Source organism: Symphodus melops (genome assembly GCF_947650265.1).
Source record: "Symphodus melops genome assembly, chromosome: 12".
NCBI lineage: Eukaryota > Metazoa > Chordata > Actinopteri > Labriformes > Labridae > Symphodus > Symphodus melops.
This window is the reverse complement of record NC_136702.1, coordinates 4,600,818-4,622,035: the sequence shown is the minus strand read 5'-3', so window position 1 is coordinate 4,622,035 and position 21,218 is coordinate 4,600,818. Positions and strand designations below refer to the sequence as shown.

General features: G+C 41.5%; 1 protein-coding gene across 3 annotated transcripts; it reads left to right on the top strand.

The window, feature by feature from the left end:
• Positions 1–1,116: 1,116 nt before the first annotated feature.
• On the top strand, positions 1,117–21,173 carry ppp2r3b (protein phosphatase 2, regulatory subunit B'', beta). Of its 3 annotated transcripts, none has more exons than XM_079358067.1 (14): positions 1,117–1,257; positions 1,837–2,236; positions 11,435–11,620; positions 11,992–12,095; positions 12,758–12,860; positions 14,210–14,284; positions 14,437–14,523; positions 15,155–15,311; positions 15,880–15,940; positions 16,039–16,128; positions 16,742–16,917; positions 18,276–18,394; positions 18,481–18,587; positions 19,867–21,173. In XM_079358067.1, the coding sequence occupies exons 2-14, from the start codon at positions 1,880–1,882 to the stop codon at positions 20,003–20,005; spliced, it is 1,761 nt and encodes a 586-aa protein (XP_079214193.1). In that variant the 5' UTR covers positions 1,117–1,257; positions 1,837–1,879; the 3' UTR covers positions 20,006–21,173. The 3 variants fall into 3 exon arrangements, with proteins under 3 accessions (XP_079214193.1, XP_079214194.1, XP_079214195.1); XM_079358068.1 differs by having other exon boundaries at positions 1,252–1,340; XM_079358069.1 differs by lacking the exons at positions 1,117–1,257; positions 1,837–2,236 and adding an exon at positions 8,320–8,798.
• Positions 21,174–21,218: the final 45 nt, after the last annotated feature.

Here is a 21,218-nt window from a genome sequence, read left to right as displayed (position 1 = left end):
TTCCTTGTGTTTCCTGAGTTTACGCTGGGGATGCAGAGAGTCAGGCTGAGATATCTGGGACCACTCCTCCCTGCAGTAATCTTTAGCTTCATACACACCAGGTGCTCAGCCCAGCTGCTTCAATGAGATGGAATTAAAGAGAGGGGGGTTAGACACAGATGTATTGGTGTTATTCGTGCAAAAAGAGTCTGGATAAAGTTCATTAGAGGCTAAATTGAACAAACAGAAGGACTCATTTCTTGAAAATGAGTGCAAGTGCAACAATGAAAAAATTAAACATGCAGTGAACATGACAGAAAAAGGAACAACTGTGTGTTAAGAAAAAGAAAGAAGACGGCAATTAAAACTCTGCTGACCCTTTCTAAACTTGTAAAAATCTAAAATGAGAGTATACATGAAGAATAAAAAAAAACATGAGCGTGATTTTGAATGAATGTACTTGAGAATCACTTTACTATCAGTTTAGGCTCTTTTCCTGCTACATTATTAAACATAGCCTACAGTTACTGCTTTACAGATTCATTTGACATAAAACACACATCAATGTATTTAAAATGCAAGATGATCAAATTGTCCCAAGGTCAATGGTTCCCAACAAGATACTAGATCACTTTTTAAATACTTGTTTACAAGAGAATTTTTCCTTTGTATAGTTATTCATACTCATATAACTCAATAATAACCTAATATTATACTTAAGAAATATTGTACGTTTTACTACAACCATTTTCATATTATTTCTGAATATCTCTGCCACTGAAAACAGTATTTAGGTCAAAGAATGATAGCTATAGCTATAGCAGTAATACTTATATACAATTATTACCTTATTTTATACAGTGTAAGTGTCATTTTTTTTCAGCAATTAGAGTAGCTTATATTAAACACCTTTTATGCTCACCGACATTTAGCCTACCGGGGGATGATTTTGAACACAGGACCTGACATTTTTTTTAAACGCAATTTCCAATTCAGTCACAGACCAGGCCTACTGGGGGTTAAAATGAAGGAAACTGCAACAATATTCTCTGGAAAAAATTAAGGAAACAAAACTTTCAACAGGTGGTTTGAATGAAAGTCTACTGAAGTGGAGCCGCTGGGCTATGGGTTGAACTATCACCCGGAAGGTCTCGCGATAACATGTAGTGGTTACCAGGGGAACGCGAGCTGCCTGGCTGGGAAGTTGCGTTTATCTGCTCTGCTTTCACCCAGTAACATGGACACCAGAGATACAACGTTACTTTTTCTGATTCACAGGTACAAAGACGAGCTTGCGACACCTTCGTTCATGTGGGATGTATTGTAGAGCCTCCGCGACATTACAGTTTATTCCCTCCAAGGTTTGTATCGTTGTTATCGACAACGTAAATAAGCCTGCTAAAGCTACAGTAGCTAACAAACTGTTGTCTGCTTCTCCCTGACTTACTCTGTCGACCTGGGATTCTCTTTCTTAAGTAGTCTGACAGCTTTGACTGATGCTGGCTCTTTCAAACCTTACTCTAAGCAGCTGTTGTTTTTTTTCTGACAAAGTGGTTAAAAATAGCCAACTTTACCAGTGTCAATATGGGTTCACGTTTACTTTGCCTGTGGGAGAAGTCATTGACGTTTCGCGCTAAAAAAAATTCAATAACGTCAGTGAGTGTTGTGTGTGTGAACTCAACTCACAGCAAGGACAGCTGATACCAAGCTATTGCGAGGGTTGTTTTTTCTGTCAGACACTGTGTTTAGAACAACTTTTTTCAGCTCCTTAGGGTACAGTAGTATTTCATAGCGGCTGTGCAGGAAACACAGAAGCAGAAGTGTTGTGTTGTAAACATTACTCTCATTTCCACACAGGTAATAAGTTTGTCAGAGAAGATAAGAAGCAATACACAACAAAATGCCGTCACCACAAGTCCTCCAGCCTGTTCTTAAGATGAAGGTTGATGAGCTCTTTCTTAACTGGTTGAGTGATCCTGCAACACAGTCACTACTCAAGGATTATCTTGACCTAATCAAAACTGGACAAAGCATTGATCTGAGCAATGGGGAACCACAGGACTCAAGGTTGTTGACCTTCAACGAGAACAACAACAATGTTGCATCCCAAAGGAACATGGCAGAAAAGAAGCCTGCCCACCTCGGTACTCCCTCCAGCCCCCCATCTGCCAGCACCCTGCCCTCTGGTAGTAGCAGTAACACAAGAATGACTGGACCCAATGGTAGAGTACTTCGGAGATCTGTCAGCACAAAAAAGGTAAATACGAACAAAATAAACAAAACCAAAGAAGTTTATCACCAGATTTATTTCAGCATGTATGCGGCTCATCCCTCTAATCAACATTTTTATGAAACACGTTTTGCCAAGATTAAGAGGTTCTTAAATCATCACAGGGCGTTCAAGGTGGCTCTTTAATCAAATGTACAAAACAAGGTGTGTCTTCCAGTATAAGCCAGCTTGAGATAACAATAACTTAAGTGTGAGTTACAAAATCTCCTGTGTATTTAATGCAACTAAACAATGTTATGCATTCCAATACTGGAATGGAGTTAATAACTACGTAACAATTCCCATGTGTTTATTTACGTCACAAAGGCCAAGGAGGTGATTAAGGCCTTTTATGCTCTTCTTTGTTTTTTAGAGGTTGAGTTTGAAGAAATATTTTTGCTATAAAATATAAAGCATACACCTACAATACATGCATAAAAGGTTGCCCAAACTTTGTGCTCATCGGCCTTTATTTTTTACAGAAGAAGTAAAAGAACATTTTATTGGTGCTGAATTACATTTAGCCTCTTTAATGTCGGGGTTTAATGTGTCACACTTCCTGGGCTTACTCACCAACATACATGCAGGTAGTAAGATCTTTGATATGTCTTGTATGGTAGTTCAAAATGTATCCGCTATCTCAGATTATGTTAACTATACTTTCTTGTGTTTGTTAACTAATGAATTCTGCATCAACAATATACTGTAAGTTATAAATCATCAGACGCAGCAGGATGATACTAGATCTTGACTTTTTAGTTGATCTTTCTCCTCCTGAACCACGGTTTGTAAAGTTTCCAAAAGATTAACATATTTGTCAGACAAGGCACTTATCTTAAAAAGAACCCTAAAGTTAGAAAGTTCACTTTCCCAGGCTGGCCACAAGAGGCTGCTGAGTATCCTACAGGTTCAGAGAGATTCAATGACTGTCCACCCTGCACCATCATAGAGGAACCTCCATGCCTGTCCAGTCAAATACTTTCCAAATGTCCGTGCCTCACCCTTGAATAAGCGTGGTATGAGAGGTGTGATAGTCTGAACCTAGCCTATCCCTGGTGACTTCTTTCAGCCTACAGGCTGCAGATGTTGCTGTGGTGTGACCGGAGTCTATAGAAGAGAATAGTCTACTCAAACATGCTTTAATCACAGAAAGAATCAAACGGCACTACACATTTAAAAGGCTCAGAGGTTTCTGTTGAATGAGTCTGCCTCTTTCAAGAAGGGACATTGTGATCATAGTAAGTGTGATGACAGTGAGACATCCAGACAGCTGTGGCCAGTCCTGTCAGAGACTCCTCCTCCTACATGTTGTTGACATGCTAAAGACAGGCATGAGGAGGCATTCAAGCACTCACATGTCGTACAATATCTGTACTTCCTCCGTCTTAGCATTAAACTCTTAACAACCCAGTCTTTCTGATGATGAGTTGTTCATATTTCTGTTTAACTAGATATTTTGTGGAAAAGTATTAAAAACTCTTCCATGCTGGAAAAGTGCAAAGTTAAAGTTTTAGATCTTCTACATGCAAGAATTCTCCTGCGTAAATTGACAAAAACATAGTCTGACTAAGGCCTTTTGCTGACTCGCTGAGAAATGATCCATTTCTCAAACCACAACATTCACAAGAGGAAGAGGCTGCTAAAGATATTCATGTCTCTTCCTCCCATTGATTCTTGACCCCTAATACTACTCTCTCAGCCCTGCTTAATATAAAGCAACTGCTGAACAGTTTGTGTATTCTGCTGTGATGTGTCATGGCATGTGGCAACACTGTGTCACTCCATTTTTAAAAGGATTGTGATGATATATAAAGTAATACTTCTATTTTAAGACAACAAAATGAATTCCCGCATAGAGATGCATTCTTGAAAGGATTAGTGAAAAATTCAGTTTATTTCAGGCTGGTGCGGCCTGGAACAGCTGGTGTGACTTTGACATCAGACACTGATATAGATAGCCTTGGTTCCCGTGTGTTGGCATTAAATACCCAGAACTGTAGCCAGCGAGATGGGGTGTGGCAGAACATTCATCCCTTGTAATTTACTCTAAAACAACGTCTGTTAGATGATGCTCACTGTCAGAATATGTGGTGGCAGATCTTGTATTTACATCATGTACAGTAAATATGAGCTCCTCGTTAAGGCCCAACTTTCAGTGCTGCTGTGAAGCTCAGAATTTTCTTTCTTTTACTAGTGTAAAGGTCACACTCAGTCACAGAGAGGTTATAAATGAAGAGTTTTTGAAAGATAATAACTTCAGTGTTTACTTTTTAGTAAATTCTCAGTATCTAGATTTAGGATCTGCGGTTATTCATCCTCTAGATGTGACTTTATTTTTAACACGCTTCGTAGGACTCAGCCCCATTGACGCTATTTGAAGCAGACAGAGGTCCAGGGTCACGTTATCAGTTGCCTGAGCCGTCTGAGAGAACTGAGTTAGATGGTTACTCACAAGTCCATTTATTAAACACTCCCAAGTCTTCCTAACTTGGGAGTGTTTAGTGTAAAATTGCAGCCTTTGTCTTTTAGCTTTGACTGAGCATGTTCAGAGCCTATGTGAGCGTGCAGGACGAAACAAGTTTTACACCTCCTATGTTCTATAGATTTCAGCCAAATTCCTGTTTAGTTTCTTTTGTTTGTTTATTTGTTTTAAACCTCCACAGTGGTACTGACTGTTTTCTAATGTGCACCAATTTTAAACCTTTTTTATTTTACATTTAATGCAGAAGACAAGGCTTAGTACTGTAGATGTGTAATCAGTAAATGTTCCCTTAAAATATGGATATGTCACAAAAGACTAATATAAGATAAGGTAACTTTCACTGTCTGAAAAGTAAGTTTAATTTCCTTTTTTTCCTTTTCCTTTCCTTTTTTCTGAATAGGATCCATTCAACTTTTCTTGTGCGGCTAAATGTGACTTGAAGCAAATGTTTAAATTAAGTTAATATGTACCAACTCTAAATATGAATATAACAGCTTCAGTGTTATGTCATCTTTGGTTAGGTCAACAAACAGTCACTATATAGTGATATTTTGCTGTAAAATATGGAAAGTATGGAAAATGCAATTAATGGTCTTGATCTCTGCAGCTGATGTCTCTAACAACTAATAACGGTCAGTGTTTACATAGTACTAACTTTATTATTGTTGTATTAGTGTGTGTGTGTGTGTGGGGGGGGGTATTTACAGTAACCTCTTATCTGCAGATTCCTTCCTTAGTCTTCTGACCCTTTGCTCCACTTCTGGTGTCATGTAGACTATATAGACATCTAAGCAGACCTCCATCATAACTGTCAGGCTCTCTTTTTGTATCACTGTTATGCAAACCAGCTGATCTGCCTACATCATGTAATGCATGTCAGCCTTCCCGGAGACCACCATGTTGTCAGTCAATAGGACCTATTTTTGGGCCATGTTCACATGTATCCCAAATCCCAGTCTCAGACAGCTGATTTGGTGGATAAGCTTGAGCTTTCTGGATTTCGGTTTAGTACCCAATGTTGTGGAACGACCCCTTAGTCATGAGTTGCAACTGTAGGCACATGTCACTGGTTTAATGAAGTTACTGCTGCACATACAGAAGCCAGACAAATCTAGTATTTTTGTGGGACACTGTGTACGCTTGTATTGACAAGATGGAGAAGCCTCTGGGGAGTTATCATCAGTATTTTGCTCCACCCATCTGTCATTTATTTCCCTCAACTGTGGTCTGCCCTACATGTTGAGTCTTGAATATCAATGGTTTAAAGTATCTCTTATGAATTCCTTCTTGATTAAAGCTCATCTAAAATTGTACCTCAACAACTTGTAAAAGTCACATTACTGCTGGGAGCTCTATGGCTTAAACCTGCCAATAGTTACTAACTCATTTGTGTTTCATAAGCTCCTCTGTTATGTAATGAAGTAAACAAGTCTGGACACATGTTTCTGAACCAATCTGAATAAGTACCTGTAGTTCACAGATTAGACATTTTGTGGGGTCAGTCTGGGTTCATGTTAGAGTGTGGAATCTACTTTGTAAAGTCATGTGACTGGTTTTTCACCTCAGAGTTTGTTTGGATGTGGGATTTGGACAACCTGCCTGCAATTAGAGTTTCTCAGTACAATTTCCACCAGTATTGTAAATGCCTCGAAACAATCACTTATCCATGAAGGATTTCATATTTTAGAACTGGCCGGTGAAGAATCAACCTGAGGGGGACTCATATACTGACTCTCATTGATTGCTCCTAAACAGCAGCCTACACAGCAAGCTTCCATTCATATTGTCTAAGCTTCGTGTAAGTGGATTAATTCAGTGTTTAATTTCCCTGAAGTTTTTACCCAGATCAGAAGGCCACAGCAGATAGCTGTTGTCATTGCCATTAGTATGTGAATATCTGGTTTCTGTGTGTAGAAAGACTACCACCTGGATCTGCTCTTTGGGAACTTTCATGTAATAACTTTGGTTTGAAGTTTTCTCAGATTGGTGTAACCTTTTGATTCATACAGAGTTTTGCAGTTTTAAGTATCAGAATTGTTTTTTTAAGGGGAACAAATACAACCAGATTATCTCCTCTTACTCCTAAAATTATTTGGTTATTTGGTCATGCTTGCTGGAGTTTGTCACATGATGAGGGGGAGGCTCACATTGAGTCTGCGTTGTGGTCGCTCTTCACTCCCTTAATGTGTCCTTCCTTTTAAAACATCAGTGGTACAGTTGCCTCGTGTGTAAACAAACACATCATTATCCCTGCTGCGTTGTGGACCTCTCTTAGTGATGCACACTTCAAATGTTGTTTGCTAACGCACGAAAACAAACCCAACAGTTTTCCGTGTGAGTTGACACTTCAATGTGATCTACCGGGTTGGATTGTGGCCTTATTGCTTTTCTTTCCATATCTGCTTTGAATTGATGAGCGTGAACAAAAGGCAGCCAGTGTGAAAAGCCATCATACAAACAGCTTATCAAGTGTGTGCAGTGTCCTGTGTGGTTGATAACAGGAACTGGGTTTGAGCAGAAACCAGTGGAAAACTGTGGACGCTATGATCCTGTCAACTAAAAATACCACGGGTGGGCTCTCACTTTCGTTCTTTAATAACAAAAACATTACCACACGCAGGCTTATCCACGGAGTCTAATGATGTGGACAACTGGATACACGTTTACTCTTCATTCAGTCTTACAGTATGTAGACGTTGGGCTTTCCTTGAGTACATTGAAGGCAACCCCCGAGCTGTTAGATCAGCACATTCATGGTGAATTGATGTAATTGCCATCACTCCCGGACATCAACCGGAAGCGGATGTTTGTTGGAGGACTAAAGATACACCCTTCTATCTCTGGATGTTGTTCCTTGGATTGTCCAAACTGTGTTTGCTGGCGCTTCTAATAGACGCAGACTGGTTGGGACATCATCCTTTGAATTTGACACAAACCCCCCCCCCCCCCCCCTTCTCCCCACCACCCATCAACTATAATAAGATGTGGAATGGCTGGCAGCCCAAGCTTGCAAAGAGAAGGCAAAACACAGCCATGAGATCGGAAGCAGTATAGTTAATTATATTCTCAGTACTTCTTACTGTTATGTGTGTGTGTCATCAGGTGAGCCACACTCTTGTTAGCTATTTTTAAGTTGTCATACCAAGGTTGTTGCATTTTTTACTTTTGTTTGCCGGCTTGTTAAGTTTATTTTGTCTGCTAGTGTGGCTTTAGTGACACAATAACAGACGCTGGCAGATTTTAGCAGAAGTTAGGCTTCTGGTATTATACTCGTTCACTTTGTTGGACATGCTGAGAATGTTCTTCAAATTCCTTCATAAGAGCAAAAGTAAAGTTTCTCTGAAGGTTTTGGTCAGAAGACCTTTGGATGGGAGCATTGTGGCATTGAGGTGCATCCCTTCAATTTGTTCCTGTAGCAGCAGCGAGCTGATCCAACAGGCTTGTCTCTTTACATAACCTTCATGAGTAGCGAGGAATGCAAACTGGGAAGGGCAGATCCGTCGCACACACCCCTCCTATTCCACACATACACTAAGTGACTCCCACACGCATACAGCCCGTCACTTCTTATCTCCCCTGCAGCTTTGAGGCAAGGGCTCCCTGACCCTGTGCAGTGTGTGTGCATATATCTGTGTGTGTGTGTGTTCACATGTTAGGCAGAGACAGGGACAGAGCAGCAGGCAGAGCTTGAGATTGTGCGACCAGATCTGGAATGGGAGAGAGAGTCACAGTAGCAGCTGCTCCCTTGCATTAAGAGGCTCTCACTCTGACAGAGGACAATCAGAGGGACACCACACACACAGGATCTCCACTGCCGACACCACTGTCCTGTGCTCACAGAGCTGACGAGCACTCTGTGATTCGTACGCTCAAGAGGATAACTCTGGATTGAGTGCTATTTGTGTTTATGTGTTCCTCGTCCTGTCCGGAGCAAGGATGAGGATGAGGGAGCTGTCCCTGCGTCAGGACCCTGACCTGAGGAAGGAGTTGGCTCTGCTGGCACGCGGCTGTGACTTTGTGCTGCCCTCTCGATTCAAGAAGAGGCTCAGAGCCTTCCAGCAAGGACAGGCAGGTGTTTGTACGAGTGTACCCTCTTAACATGCAGGCCTGTGGGCATGTCTCATAATATGGACGACATGTCTTAGAATAAATCCCTGGCCTTTTTAAAGTAAAGAAACTGCACTAATCTTCATTCTCACTAAGTATTCCTAACAAAGGGGAAATAAATGAAGCCAATTTTACCCAGGACAAGTGAGGACAGACACCCAGTTACATCACAGGAATCCAAGACTTGAACCATATAGATTATGACTGTGCCTGTGAAGTCTGATCCGAATACAATCTCTTCCCCTTTGTAAGGGAATAACTTCTGCAGTTGTTTTGGGGGAAGCTATTCTTCTTTTGTTCAGAGAGGTGTGAGATTTAAGCCTTTGTTCTTCGATTATGTTTCATTGTGTGTGGTATGTTACCCTCAGCTGCTTTACTGGCCTCTTCACAACCACATCATTGTGGATGTGCAAAATGTCACGGGGCTTAGCTGGTGTGCTCAAGAGCTCTGTTAGCTGTTAGCATGAAGCAAGAGAGGAGTGGGGACAGTGCTGAGAAGGGCAACAGGAGATGTGTATGTCCATTTATAGCCATAGCTGACACCAGCACAGGGGACAGAGAAGAGCAGAGGATAATCAGCATTTATCATTTATGTTAGCATGAGCCACTTACCTGGAAAAAAAAAAAGAGTCGCATAAAGTCTAATGTCTTGCTTTAGAGCCTTTAAACTCCCCTTGATGAGTTTGTGCTTGCTAAGCAGCATTATTCATTTGTAATTGCTGCACACTTGATGATTAATTGTTTAAAAATCTATCTAGAGTTGAGAACAATTCATGTGTTGCACAAAATAGAAATCAGATGGCATTTGAATCTTTCCCCACAGGGCCCTGTTGGTCTGTTTATGTGATTAGAGCTGCATGGACACTGATCTAGTGTGCAGATTCCTGACTCATGTAAATAGTCCTGATGACTGAGAGTAAAGCATGTTCTGCTTGGCCTGTTTTTAGTAACTGGCTAATATGCTCAACATAGAGACGTATTTGGATACTTGTGTGTGAGGCTGTGATAATGTTTTTCCTGACTCATGTTGTTTACGGCATGGACGCCTAGGAAAGATTTCATCAATAAGTATGAACTTCTTTTAGTGTGTCAACCGTGGTCATTTGTCTTGCTAAATCTGCTGGTGTCGAACAAATTCCTCGATACGTAAAGAAGTGGTTTCAGAGTTGAGTTACAAAATCCTCTCTTTATTTCCCCCCAGGGACAAATAAAGTTTTTTAAATTGAATTGATCACATGGATTCAAAGTATATGTTTCAGAGACGTCCCTCGCAAAGCTGTTACTGTGGCTCAGAGACATATCTAGGTGCTTACATACTCAGAAGACTGTGTTTCTGAGAAGTGCAGCCCTTTGACAAAACATCTGTTACACCAGTTGTTAGTCCAGAAGATTCTACGTACACGGTTTTCGAAGGCCATCAAAGCCTTTCTAGTCCTTTTTAAAGGGACTGTCTGCTGAGGAAGTACCGCTAGTTTGTTTTAAGAATGTGACTCTCCAAAGGAGAAACAGAGCAGCTATAATTAATAACACTGACTAAGTTTTCCATTCAGGCCTGTAGCTTCAAAGGCCATTATATTTTCCATGCTGGCTCACAGTCCGAGCTTACCGAGAGGCTCAAATTAACAAATAGGAATGCATTTTCTTTTCTGTAGTCAACGTCTCTGTCATAAAAGAGCAGGTTGGATGGTTTCCTTGATATTGTCAAAGTGTGAGTAAAATGTGTCCACGTCATCATTTAATGATGTTGGAGCATGTCCTTTTATTTGATTTATTTTTAATAAACAATCTGTGTTTTCCTCCATTTCTGATTGTAAATATTGGTCTGTTTTTAAACACAACTTACCAAAAGGAAAACGTTCAGAGCATTATTAACTCATAATCATGAAGAAGTCCAACTTAGAGGTTGTGATGTGTCACCATTTCTCCTGCTGTTTAAGGCTATCTCTGTGTTTACACTTAGATCATGGATAATACTGAAATACCAGAACCGATTTGTAAACATTACGGTGATGCCACTGATGTGCTGATTATATTCCTGCAGTGATTCATCACTCATCTTCAGTTTCAAAAACAAATGAACCAATGTTCCAGTTTCACACCCAACTTATATATATTTATACTCAAAAGCACCCACAGACTGTGATATGTACAAAATGCTTGTTTATCACACAAAGTGATGTGACAGGCTATGTATCTGAATAGATTGTCATATATATTGTAAACATATCTAGTATTTGTATGTTGTTATCACCTGCTCCTGTGTCACACTTATTAGTACAGTTTGTCATGATTTCAGCACCAGTCTTAATTATTGTTTTTCATTCTGCACATATAAACACGTCCTTATTGACTTTTATTACGATGTAAAAATGCATTAGAGTGGATTACTTTGTTTATTATTCAACACTGTCACAACAATTAAAGATAATTGGATAATGATAATGATTGCTCTTCCCTGATGGGCCCTGAGGCCGCTGATAGATGTGCTTAAACTAAAGCAGCGTAGAGTTTGTGTTAAGGCTGGAAGGCTTCAGCTGTGACTTGTTAGCATTAGCCAGCATCAGCGGCTAACAGTTTTTATCTCTCGTTTGTCACAGGCCCAGGTGAGGACGGAGGAGCCCGTCACCACAGCGCTGAGTGAAAGCATTCCAAAGTTTTACTTCCCTCTGGGCCGGCCCCAAGCCAACATCAACATCGACAGCCTCATTTCCAAAGTTGAGAAAATATTTTCCCAATTCCCAAATGAAAGGGCCACCATTGAGGACATGGGGCAGGTTGCCAAGGTGAGAATTTGATTTGCCGCGTAAAGGTTCAGCTGCCTCCAATCAAATTATTTTCATTAAAGCCATTTAGCCCAACTTCAGAGATGTTTGCTGATTTTTTTTTTTTTTTTTTTTTTTTTTTTTTTTTAAACCTCTCAGAAAATATTATCTCTGTCCCCACGAGGAATGTTAGCAGTGGCTGAAGTGGGACCTTAGTGAAGAGAGATATGACAGTTATTTTTCCTCAGGGAAGTCTTTAAGTGATGTAACCCACTTATGTCTCACCGCTCATTTCTGCCTTAATATTTGCATGTGAATGTAGAAAGTTTAGCATGTCGCTTAACTTGTTTTTGAATTCTCTAAGCGCAAAACACTGCCCCGTTTTTCCCCAGGCCTGCGAGTGCCCTCTCTACTGGAAAGTGCCATTGTTCTGCTTGGCTGGAGGCGACAGGACGGGCTTCGTGTCTGTTCACAAATTTGTGGCTATGTGGAGAAAGTAAGACAATGCCTCTTCTTTTCTCACAAGACTTCTACTATACTCACAGCCAAATGACACATACACACACACACTCTCCTTTGAACAATGATGACCACTCGCTGAGACACGCTGTGCGCAGCTCTCTGCTATGATGACATTTGGCTTTTTATCTGCTAACAGAAGTTATTGATTACAAGCCTCAAAAATACCCACAAGGGAGTGATTGTTTGCCATAAACAGTATTTGAATCAAGACATCCATTCAGAGTCACATACAGATCAAATTGAATGAAATACTTTTTGTAATGTCTGCACACTTAGCTGTGTGGTTCATGCTTTCATATGCAATAAGCATGCTCTTGTATTAATGCGTGAGCCTCCAGAGAGCTGCACGGACCTGGCCTTTGACTTGAGCTCATGACTGAGCCATTCTTAGATGAGAGGCCACAACACACACTCGCATTATTCCACTGTTCCTACTTCAACGCTCGACACTTCAAATCACCAGGCGCTGATTCTGAATCCTAATTTCAGAATGTATTATAGTTGCACTTAGACATTTCAGGGGAACAGTTTTTCTAAAAGTTGTGCTCTTGAAAGGATGATAACAAGGATAGAGCGAACATAAGAGCAAAGGACCGAGTAACCTTGCCACCATCTGTTCTCTCTTTTCTTCTCCAGAACTCTGCAGACCTGTCACGACGACGCTTCTAAATTTGTGCACCTCTTGGCCAAGCCTGGCTGTAATTACCTGGAACAAGACGACTTTATTCCATTCCTGCAGGTACTGGCTGCAGCTCACCCAGGGAGAGGGCTGGACTTGGCAAATGTCGGGTGGCTAAATTGCATTGGCTGGGATGGTGCAAACTGGACTTAATTTTGAAGTGTATGCTGCTGAGGCGGTGCTTTTTTAATGTGGTGGAGGAATCATTCAGGAACGTGACCGTGAGCCAGTAATGTAGAGAGAAGTTGACTTCTTCAGAAATGAACAAAGTCAAGAAGGAAGTGGTAATTTGTTTCATGTAAAAACAAAAAAAATGCACCAAAATAATTTTTAAAAATATGTAGCAGATAGATCAAATTGTTTCTTATAAATAGTCTAAATTGATTGTTGGTTCAGTTGTACCATGTGGACCTACTGTGCTAGCTTTTCTCTTCTCACTCCCCCAGACAAGCTGTTGTTGCTCCACACAGGCCCCCGCCCTACACCTGATTCATTTTCATGCTGGCAGGAGCGGCTGGGCTGCACTGAACACCCGTTAGCATACCAACAGAGATGCCTTGTGGCACACGCCGTTTAATTTGTATGGCTCTGTTCAGCGTATCGTCTTTGACTGTTTTGATGAATGAAAAGCGGATTGCAGTGGAGTAGATTTGACTGTCCCCGCCCGTTTCCTGTGTCCTGTGATTTATGTGTTTCTCTATGATTTAATTTCTCACAGTGAGAGTCAAAGAGGCACAACGGCTGCCCTGAAATAAGGCCTTTTAATTACATTGCCGCCTTCGCGTTTATGTCAACAACTCTTTCCCTCAGCAGAGGAGAAGGGACGAGAACAAAAAGATACAGGGTAGGGTCATGGCAGGGATTTAGCGAGAGTTCATTTAGAATGCAGCACACCCCCAGTGACTTTATGGCATGAGGAAGGAGAGAAGGTTAAGAGCAGTCACTGGCAAACGTCTTTTCTACGGCCTTCTCACCAGTTAGCTGTCAATCAGAGAGGCTTAAGATCATCCTGAAACCGGTCGACCCAGTGTGTTGTGACTTCAAAGAGACATTTACATTTGATGGCCTCTCCCAACGAGGCCTGGTGCCTTTTATTTATATAGCCCAATTTATAAAGCATATGGTATGACAGAATGACGTCGATAGACACTGACAGCTTCTGATGTTTGAATAAGTATGCATTTATAGGCCTGCTCTGAATGTCATCTGTCCTGTCTACAAAACCAAAAAAGACAGATGTGGTTTGCCATTCAAGTCCTCCCTCTAACTGAGCTGACTGTGTGCGCGCAGCAGCAGGTCACAGAGTTGCTCTTTTACAATTGTGTTTGTTAGTTTTGTGGACTTTGTTATGGATATGAGTCAAACAATCCCTCCATACCAACTGAGCTGACTTGACTTCATGTCTGCAGGATGTTGTGAACACACACGCAGGCCTAGCTTTCCTGAAGGAGGCGCCAGACTTTCACTCAAGATACATCACCACGGTAAAGCGCCGTTATCAATTACAAATAATGTTTTATAAAAAATAAAAAAAAGTTGCAACTAGTGAGAAGTTTGAATATCTACGTCTGTTTTTTTTTTTTTTTCATGCTTTTGTTCTGTTGGTAAATGCTCAGATTGTGAACTGTTATTTCAGGTGATTCAGAGGATATTCTACAACGTGAACCGGTCATGGAATGGAAAAATAACATGTACTGAACTCAGGAAAAGCAACTTTCTTCAGGTACACATCTTGTTTTTCTTTTCTTCTTTCTCTAAAAAGAATAAAGCTACAGTCTACTGTTGGTACTGGACAGTGGATGTTTTCACGGAAATTAAAAGGCCTTCAATTTCCTTCAAATTTAAAGTTTACGAATGGAATTATTTTTGCCCAGTCACATGCTGTTTTGTTTTTCTTTTTCATGAAACTGAATCGAATGTTTGCAGAGTCCCTGTCTCAATACAACAAAATATCAATAAACAATGTGAAGAAAAACACCATTCACAATACTGCAGAGCTATTTTTATGCCTTCTTTTCTGTCTGTTATTAGTCCAACAAGTAAGGTCACACTTGGAAATATACATCAGCATGTCAGCAGCTGCTTCCAGCTCCGGTTACTTCATATAAGATAAAACCAAGAGATGGGGCATCCCATAATGTTGTTGGTCCTCTTGTTTAGTTTACACTGTCAAACAGTTTGCATGTACGTCTGACAACGGTGCTCAGTCAAAGTTGAGTAACGTGTTTGTCTGTAAAAGACAACAACAACGAGCGGTGTTTACATCACTGATAAATGTTTACAGTTTATAATAGAGACAATAACTTGACCTGACTCGTATGTTTGTTTGGTTTTTTTTTTACCTTCCTCTCCAGAATGTGGCTTTGCTGGAGCAGGAAGAGGACGTGAACCAGCTGACGGAGTTCTTCTCCTATGAACACTTCTATGTGATCTACTGTAAGTTCTGGGAGCTGGACACTGACCACGACCTTTTCATTGACCAGAAGGACCTGGCACAGCACAACGACCAAGGTGCGTCCCAACAGAACAGGCTGAAACTTTACAGTAATGGATCGGCTGTAGAGCGTGTCGTGTTTGGATTCCACCATATATGGAAAGAAAAAAAAACACGCGTGCTGATATTTTGTCACACACACGCTATTAGCTTCGTCTTCCTGGTTGTTGTTGGGCTGAGACTACACGAAAAGAATTTGTAAATATTACTTGTTCTACTACTCACATACTCGTGAGAAAGACTTGTCTTTGACGCTTTCTCCCCACACACTCAACGCCATATGTTCCTGGTTGATGGCCTGCGAGTGAGACGGGGGAAATGAGACACGAGATCAATAAGAGAGCAGCGTATGTACCCTGCTCGAATGACGCCACGTCTGGAACAATTTCTGCCACTATATGGTCAAAATGATGACCAGAGGATTTATAGCACTGTCAAGATAAAACAGAGCTACATTAGCTTCTCTGGATTTACAGCCTGTGAGAATGGATTACATGTGTTGTGAAGAAGTTGAACATTAAGTGAGAGAGCTGTTTTTATCCCTGTGAGTCGGGATTGTAAGTAATCTGTGCTTTTCTTCCCCAGCCATCTCCCATAAGATGATTGAGAGAATATTCTCAGGGACGGTAACAAGGCAAGATAAAATGTAAGAAGAAAGCTCATTCTACCTTGTAAACGATCCATTCTGTTTTTATTTAGCTTTGGTTCCAATAGTGATTGTGTCGTTGTTCTTTTTGTTGTCAGAGACAGACGGGTGTTGAAGGAAGGACGGCTGAGCTACGCTGATTTTGTCTGGTTTCTCATCTCTGAAGAGGACAAGAAGACTGACACCAGGTATGTAGGCTTTAATGAGGCTAACGCTCGCCACAGTTTCTCTCACTCGCATCTCTCGTTGCTCCTCCTGCTGAGGATGTGAAGCAGAGCGACGCGAGGACGGAGCCGGAGCTGCCCAATGAGAGAAACTTTGGTTTCATAGTCTTAAGCGTCTTCAGTTTACTCTTCACATGCTGAATAACAAAATACAAACATCTATGGATCCTGGACATTCAGGTGTATCCCATAGAACAAACGTACAAGTGCAACAAATAAAAGAACAAAGTAAAACAGTTTTTGTTGTTACCTTTAAAACAGGACGAGAAAAAAGTCCAGAATAATTAAAAAACAGCATCGATTGAATGAACAGATAATGAAACAGTTTTAGCTAACAATCTCTCATTTGATCACAAAAATACTTTCCTCCTGTGTTTCCTCGCTCTAAGCTCCTCCCCTCCTTGCTCTCTGTCTCCTTACCGTACGTTATAGTGATCGTAAGAACTCCCTGATTGTGGAGCTAAAGTTATTTTAGAGTGACAATAAGAGAGAGGAGGCGATAAAACGAGTTCAGTTTGTTTACTGTCTTTTCTCACATGCACTCTTGCTCCCTGTCCTCTCCTTCATTTGGCTCCAGCATAGAGTACTGGTTTCGCTGTATGGACCTGGACGGGGACGGGGTGCTCAGCATGTACGAGCTGGAGTACTTCTATGAGGAGCAGTGTCAGAAGCTGGAGACCATGGCCATCGAGCCCCTTCCTTTCGAGGACTGCCTCTGCCAAATGCTGGACCTTGTCAAGCCTGAGGTGGAAGGTTAGCCCCCCCCCCCCAGTCTGTACATTTATACAACTTTCACAAGTTTCCACAGCGATCAGTGTGACAGGCTCCACAGACACAGCTTCAGGTCGGGGCATTGATCACAAGCTGAGTGACCAGTTATAGATGAGACACCGGCTGACTGCCAGCTGTCGGTGTCATCCACACTGTCGACAAATTCCCTCCAGCACTTAGCTTTTACTGCCTTTCCATGTGGAAGACGCTGGTCCACAGTGAGGGTATGCATGTTTAGTATTGACAGCCACGGCAAGTATGTGACCCAAAGTCGACCTGCTGGTATTCTGCAGCGGAGGAGCTGTGAAACAGAACGTGTAATGTGAGCCTCTGTCCTCCTCCCGAGAGCGTAACTCGAAGCTTTTTTAGCCGATTTTAAAGTCTGCTAAGACGTCCCATTTACACGTGAAATTCTTTTGAGATTTGTGGCCTGTGGTGGACAGAGATGAGTTCATATGCACACCAGAGGACTCTGGAGGTCGTTTTTACAAAAACCCAGCACATTTTTGAAATGCCACAGGAATTATTTGGGGGGTTTTTTCCACTCTTTAAAAAGCAAAAATTTAAATTTCTCTTCACTTATGTCAGGCATCACAGATGAAGCCATTGGTTAGGTTTAAAAAAAAAAAAAAAAAAAAGTAGTTCATTTTATTGCAAGGCCAACGAGACATCTGAAGCTTTGTGAAAGTTGAGCCACATTCACCAAGCATCAGGCTGCCAAGTGTCCTTTGACGACTAAACTAAAGGTGTCTGTGCTTTAACAAATCACTCAGTTCATCCACTTCTGATCAAGTATGCTCTGCTTTGAATCCAAACATTTCCCTCTAACAGATTCTCTAATGACTCACTGCAGCTTTTTGTTTCCATGTTTAACAATGTATTTTCTTTGTTTTTCAATCAAAAATAAAAAAAAGTTTGAGGACTTGTCACTGAGCTCTGATAACTTGTTACAGACACATAATTTTACATTTCAAAGACTACAGAGGATTCAGTTAATTGGAAAAAATGATTGACAGGTTAATAAATAATGAAAGAAAAAGATTAGCTGCAGCTCAAGTTTGAACATCATGTGTTTGATCAGTAAGCAAATAAAGACGTCAATTACCGCTTTCACATTCTACAAAGTGATCTATGGGGGTTGTCGGGGCCAAAACTCAATATTTACTAAGTCATCATCGTCTCAGGAACATTTTGAAAGCTACATTGGATGTCTAGGTCGATATAAAAATCCTTCTATTGAGCCCCTGTGTATGCTTTTATACCCATACCAGAAATAATCAGTCACTGCTTAAGAACGTGTTTAAGAATTGTGTCTGATCTGCCTCCTTTTGTTGCTTCAGGTAAGATCACGCTGCGGGACCTTAAAAGGTGCAAGTTGTCCCACATCTTCTTCGACACGTTCTTCAACATAGAGAAGTACCTGGACCACGAGCAGAGGGACCCGTTCTCCGTGATCAGGGTGAGCACATTGAACTCTGAGATCACAGCAGGACTCTCTGTCCTGTCAGAGGTCGGGCGGATCACGTGACTGTCGATGTTTTTCAGGAGCTGGAGACGGACGGACAGGAGATGTCAGACTGGGAGAAATATGCAGCAGAGGAGTACGACATCCTGGTGGCTGAAGAGGCCGCCAACGATCAGTGCAACGACGTGTGAGTCTGCGTTTACACAACGTGCTGTTCAAAGTGGACATGATACGTAGGCACAGATGATCGGTTTACTAACTTACTCATGAAAACAATTGTAAAGTTAGACTTTAACAATTAACCCCTCTTCCACTCAGTCTAACCAAATGATACTTCCTACATTTAAAAAGAGTTCTTCCTTTCTTAATTTCTCAAGTACGGCTTTCTATTCTTCCATCAATGTCAGCCACTTTATTTTCATCGCTATTTGTTTGTTAAAAAACACGAGGTAGTTTTTCATTTCACAGTTTTTGATGTAGTCTTGTTAAACGAGAGTGGAGCACACTGACGGAGCTGAGCGTTGTGTCCAGCATCAGACAGTGATAGATGAGGCTGTTGACAGGTATGTTGTGTGGCGGTTTTAGGAACACCACCGACTTCTAAAGACAGACTGCTAACCAGAGCAGGTAAGACACTCAGGGTACCAGCAGGGACTAAGTGTTCCCCTCCTCCTCTTTCAGAAAGTCTAGTCCTAAACCCACTCCTGCCCCCCCCCCCCCCCCCCCGACCCTCCAGTTCAATCAACCTGTTGACATTAGATGATAGTTGAGTCCAGCAGCACTGCATGGTGTGTGTTTGTGGCACGTCTTTGAGCTATGACTCTGTTTTAGTTTCCTCTAAAGAAACATCTTTCCTGCTCCATCTTCATCCAACCTTTACGTGCTACTCCTCTGTGCTTCCCAGTCACAGCGATTTGTTGAAAATGTCCTGTCTGTTTACAAAAAGAGTTGGACGGTTTTGGGAACAGCTCTCGTTTGCTGTTCTGCTTTTGTAGGAAAAACATGAAGCTACAGGTAAGAGCAGCCAGCTAGCTTCATGTAGCATCAAGACTCAACATGAGGAGTGACTTGGCGTTGTGTTTCAGCTGCTCTAAAGCTCCTCATTGACTATGTTTCAGCTCTATTTAAAGTGTCTCAAAGTCACTGTAGAGATACCACAGATCCATGCTTCTGCTGGTGTAAACTCGAGGTGTGGACTATTTCGATTGGGTCACTAGGCAACCAGCAGCCACTCATGTTTACAGATTATACAAACGAGCTGTTTCTGACTATGGATAGAGTAAAAGTACAGTCCGAGGTTACTCAGCTTCTGTTGGTCGTTTCAGATTTAGCGTTGAAATAGAAAGGCGTTGTTACCTTCTGACTCTTTGGATAATGGTTGTGGTTGTTCTGTTGCATAATTACCAGAGTAAGTGGTCCTCCACAGTTCTCCCTCTGAGTGTCTTCTTCTCCATGCTTCTGTTTAGGTATGAAAATCCTCTGAGCCCTATCGGGCAGCACATCTCCAGCGACCTGGGTCTGACAAAGAGACACTTCTTTGAGATCCCAAGTCCACACTGCAACCTGGACCTGGATGAGTACGAATATGAAGACGACTTTGAATGACCCTACATCCTGAAGGGGTTTTCTTTTTTTCTTTTTTTCTTTTTTTCACACATCTGCTGAAACTCACAAAGTTATTGGACGAATCTCATCAAGCTCTTGAGATGGGTGCAGGTTCAGGCCGGTTCCCATCCTGCAGACCAGGACACACTTCACTAAACTGGAAGAAACCACAATGCCAGACCCAACCGTCTGTCGGGTCAGAGGGGGTCGGAGGAATATGAAACTGTGTCACACATTCGGGGAACCAGGAGACTCTTTCACACCACATGATTTCACTTAGAGTTGTTCCCATAATGACATCTGAATCAAGTGCCAACCTGTCTGCCGTTAGTACACAGATGTGACGCCATAACTGCCAATAATGAAACTGGTTTCAGATCACTTATCATGCCACAAGAACAAGCAACAACAGCGGAGGGCTAGCAGAGAGTATGAAGTGAGAAATCATGGTTTTCCATCAGTGTGACACTCTGGCTGTTGGTATCAGTTGGACATCAATGATATCGGAGCATCTCTATTCTACCTGATCCCTTTTTTGAAAAAGTCCCGACACTTGACTTCATGACACGAGCAGCTCACTCAGACCTTTGCTTCATCATGTCGTCAACACAATGGAGGGTTGTGGTTTCGCGTGTAACTCTTAGTACAGGTGATGTGTTGTCGAGTTATTTCCTCAGCGCTGTTGCATCACACTCGTTCGGGCTGAATCACGCTGGAGCTCGCTGGATGTTTGCACATAAAAACACGTAGATCGGATTCAGGATTTTGAAGTAATTCTCGTCTGATGTCATTGGCTAATACATTCCAGTGATAACGGAAAACTGTAAAAATGTATTCATGGTTGTCTTCGGTTTCTGTAAATGCCAAACAAGCCGCCTTAAAGCCTGCTGAACACACAGTCCACACTGACACACGCTGGGTATATTGTACAGGTCTGTATTCATTATGATGTGTGAGGTGGGGTTCTAAATTATTAGAGATGAATTTATAAATAAGTGTAAATATTTATTCGGTGCTTGCTGTGTTGTATATGGTTTTGGCAAGTGTTTTTAGAGATTGTTTTTCTATGTTATAAAGTCATTTGAATGTATTTCACAAAAACAAAAGGAACCAATTTACAAACGCTGTGCTTTTCTTTCAATTCATAATAAAGCCTTGGTTAATTAAAGAGGACAGACAGAAACCTGTGATTTCTAAAAGATGATTGTGCTTT

Excerpts from the sequence above, each read along its gene's own strand:
- ppp2r3b (XM_079358067.1), top strand. The coding sequence starts at position 1,880 with ATGCCGTCACCACAAGTCCTCCAGCCTGTTCTTAAGATGAAGGTTGAT. Across the intron at positions 16,918-18,275 it reads TGTCAAGCCTGAGGTGGAAG|GTAAGATCACGCTGCGGGAC; the intron begins GTTAGCCCCCCC and ends TTGTTGCTTCAG. Across the intron at positions 18,395-18,480 it reads ACCCGTTCTCCGTGATCAGG|GAGCTGGAGACGGACGGACA; the intron begins GTGAGCACATTG and ends GATGTTTTTCAG.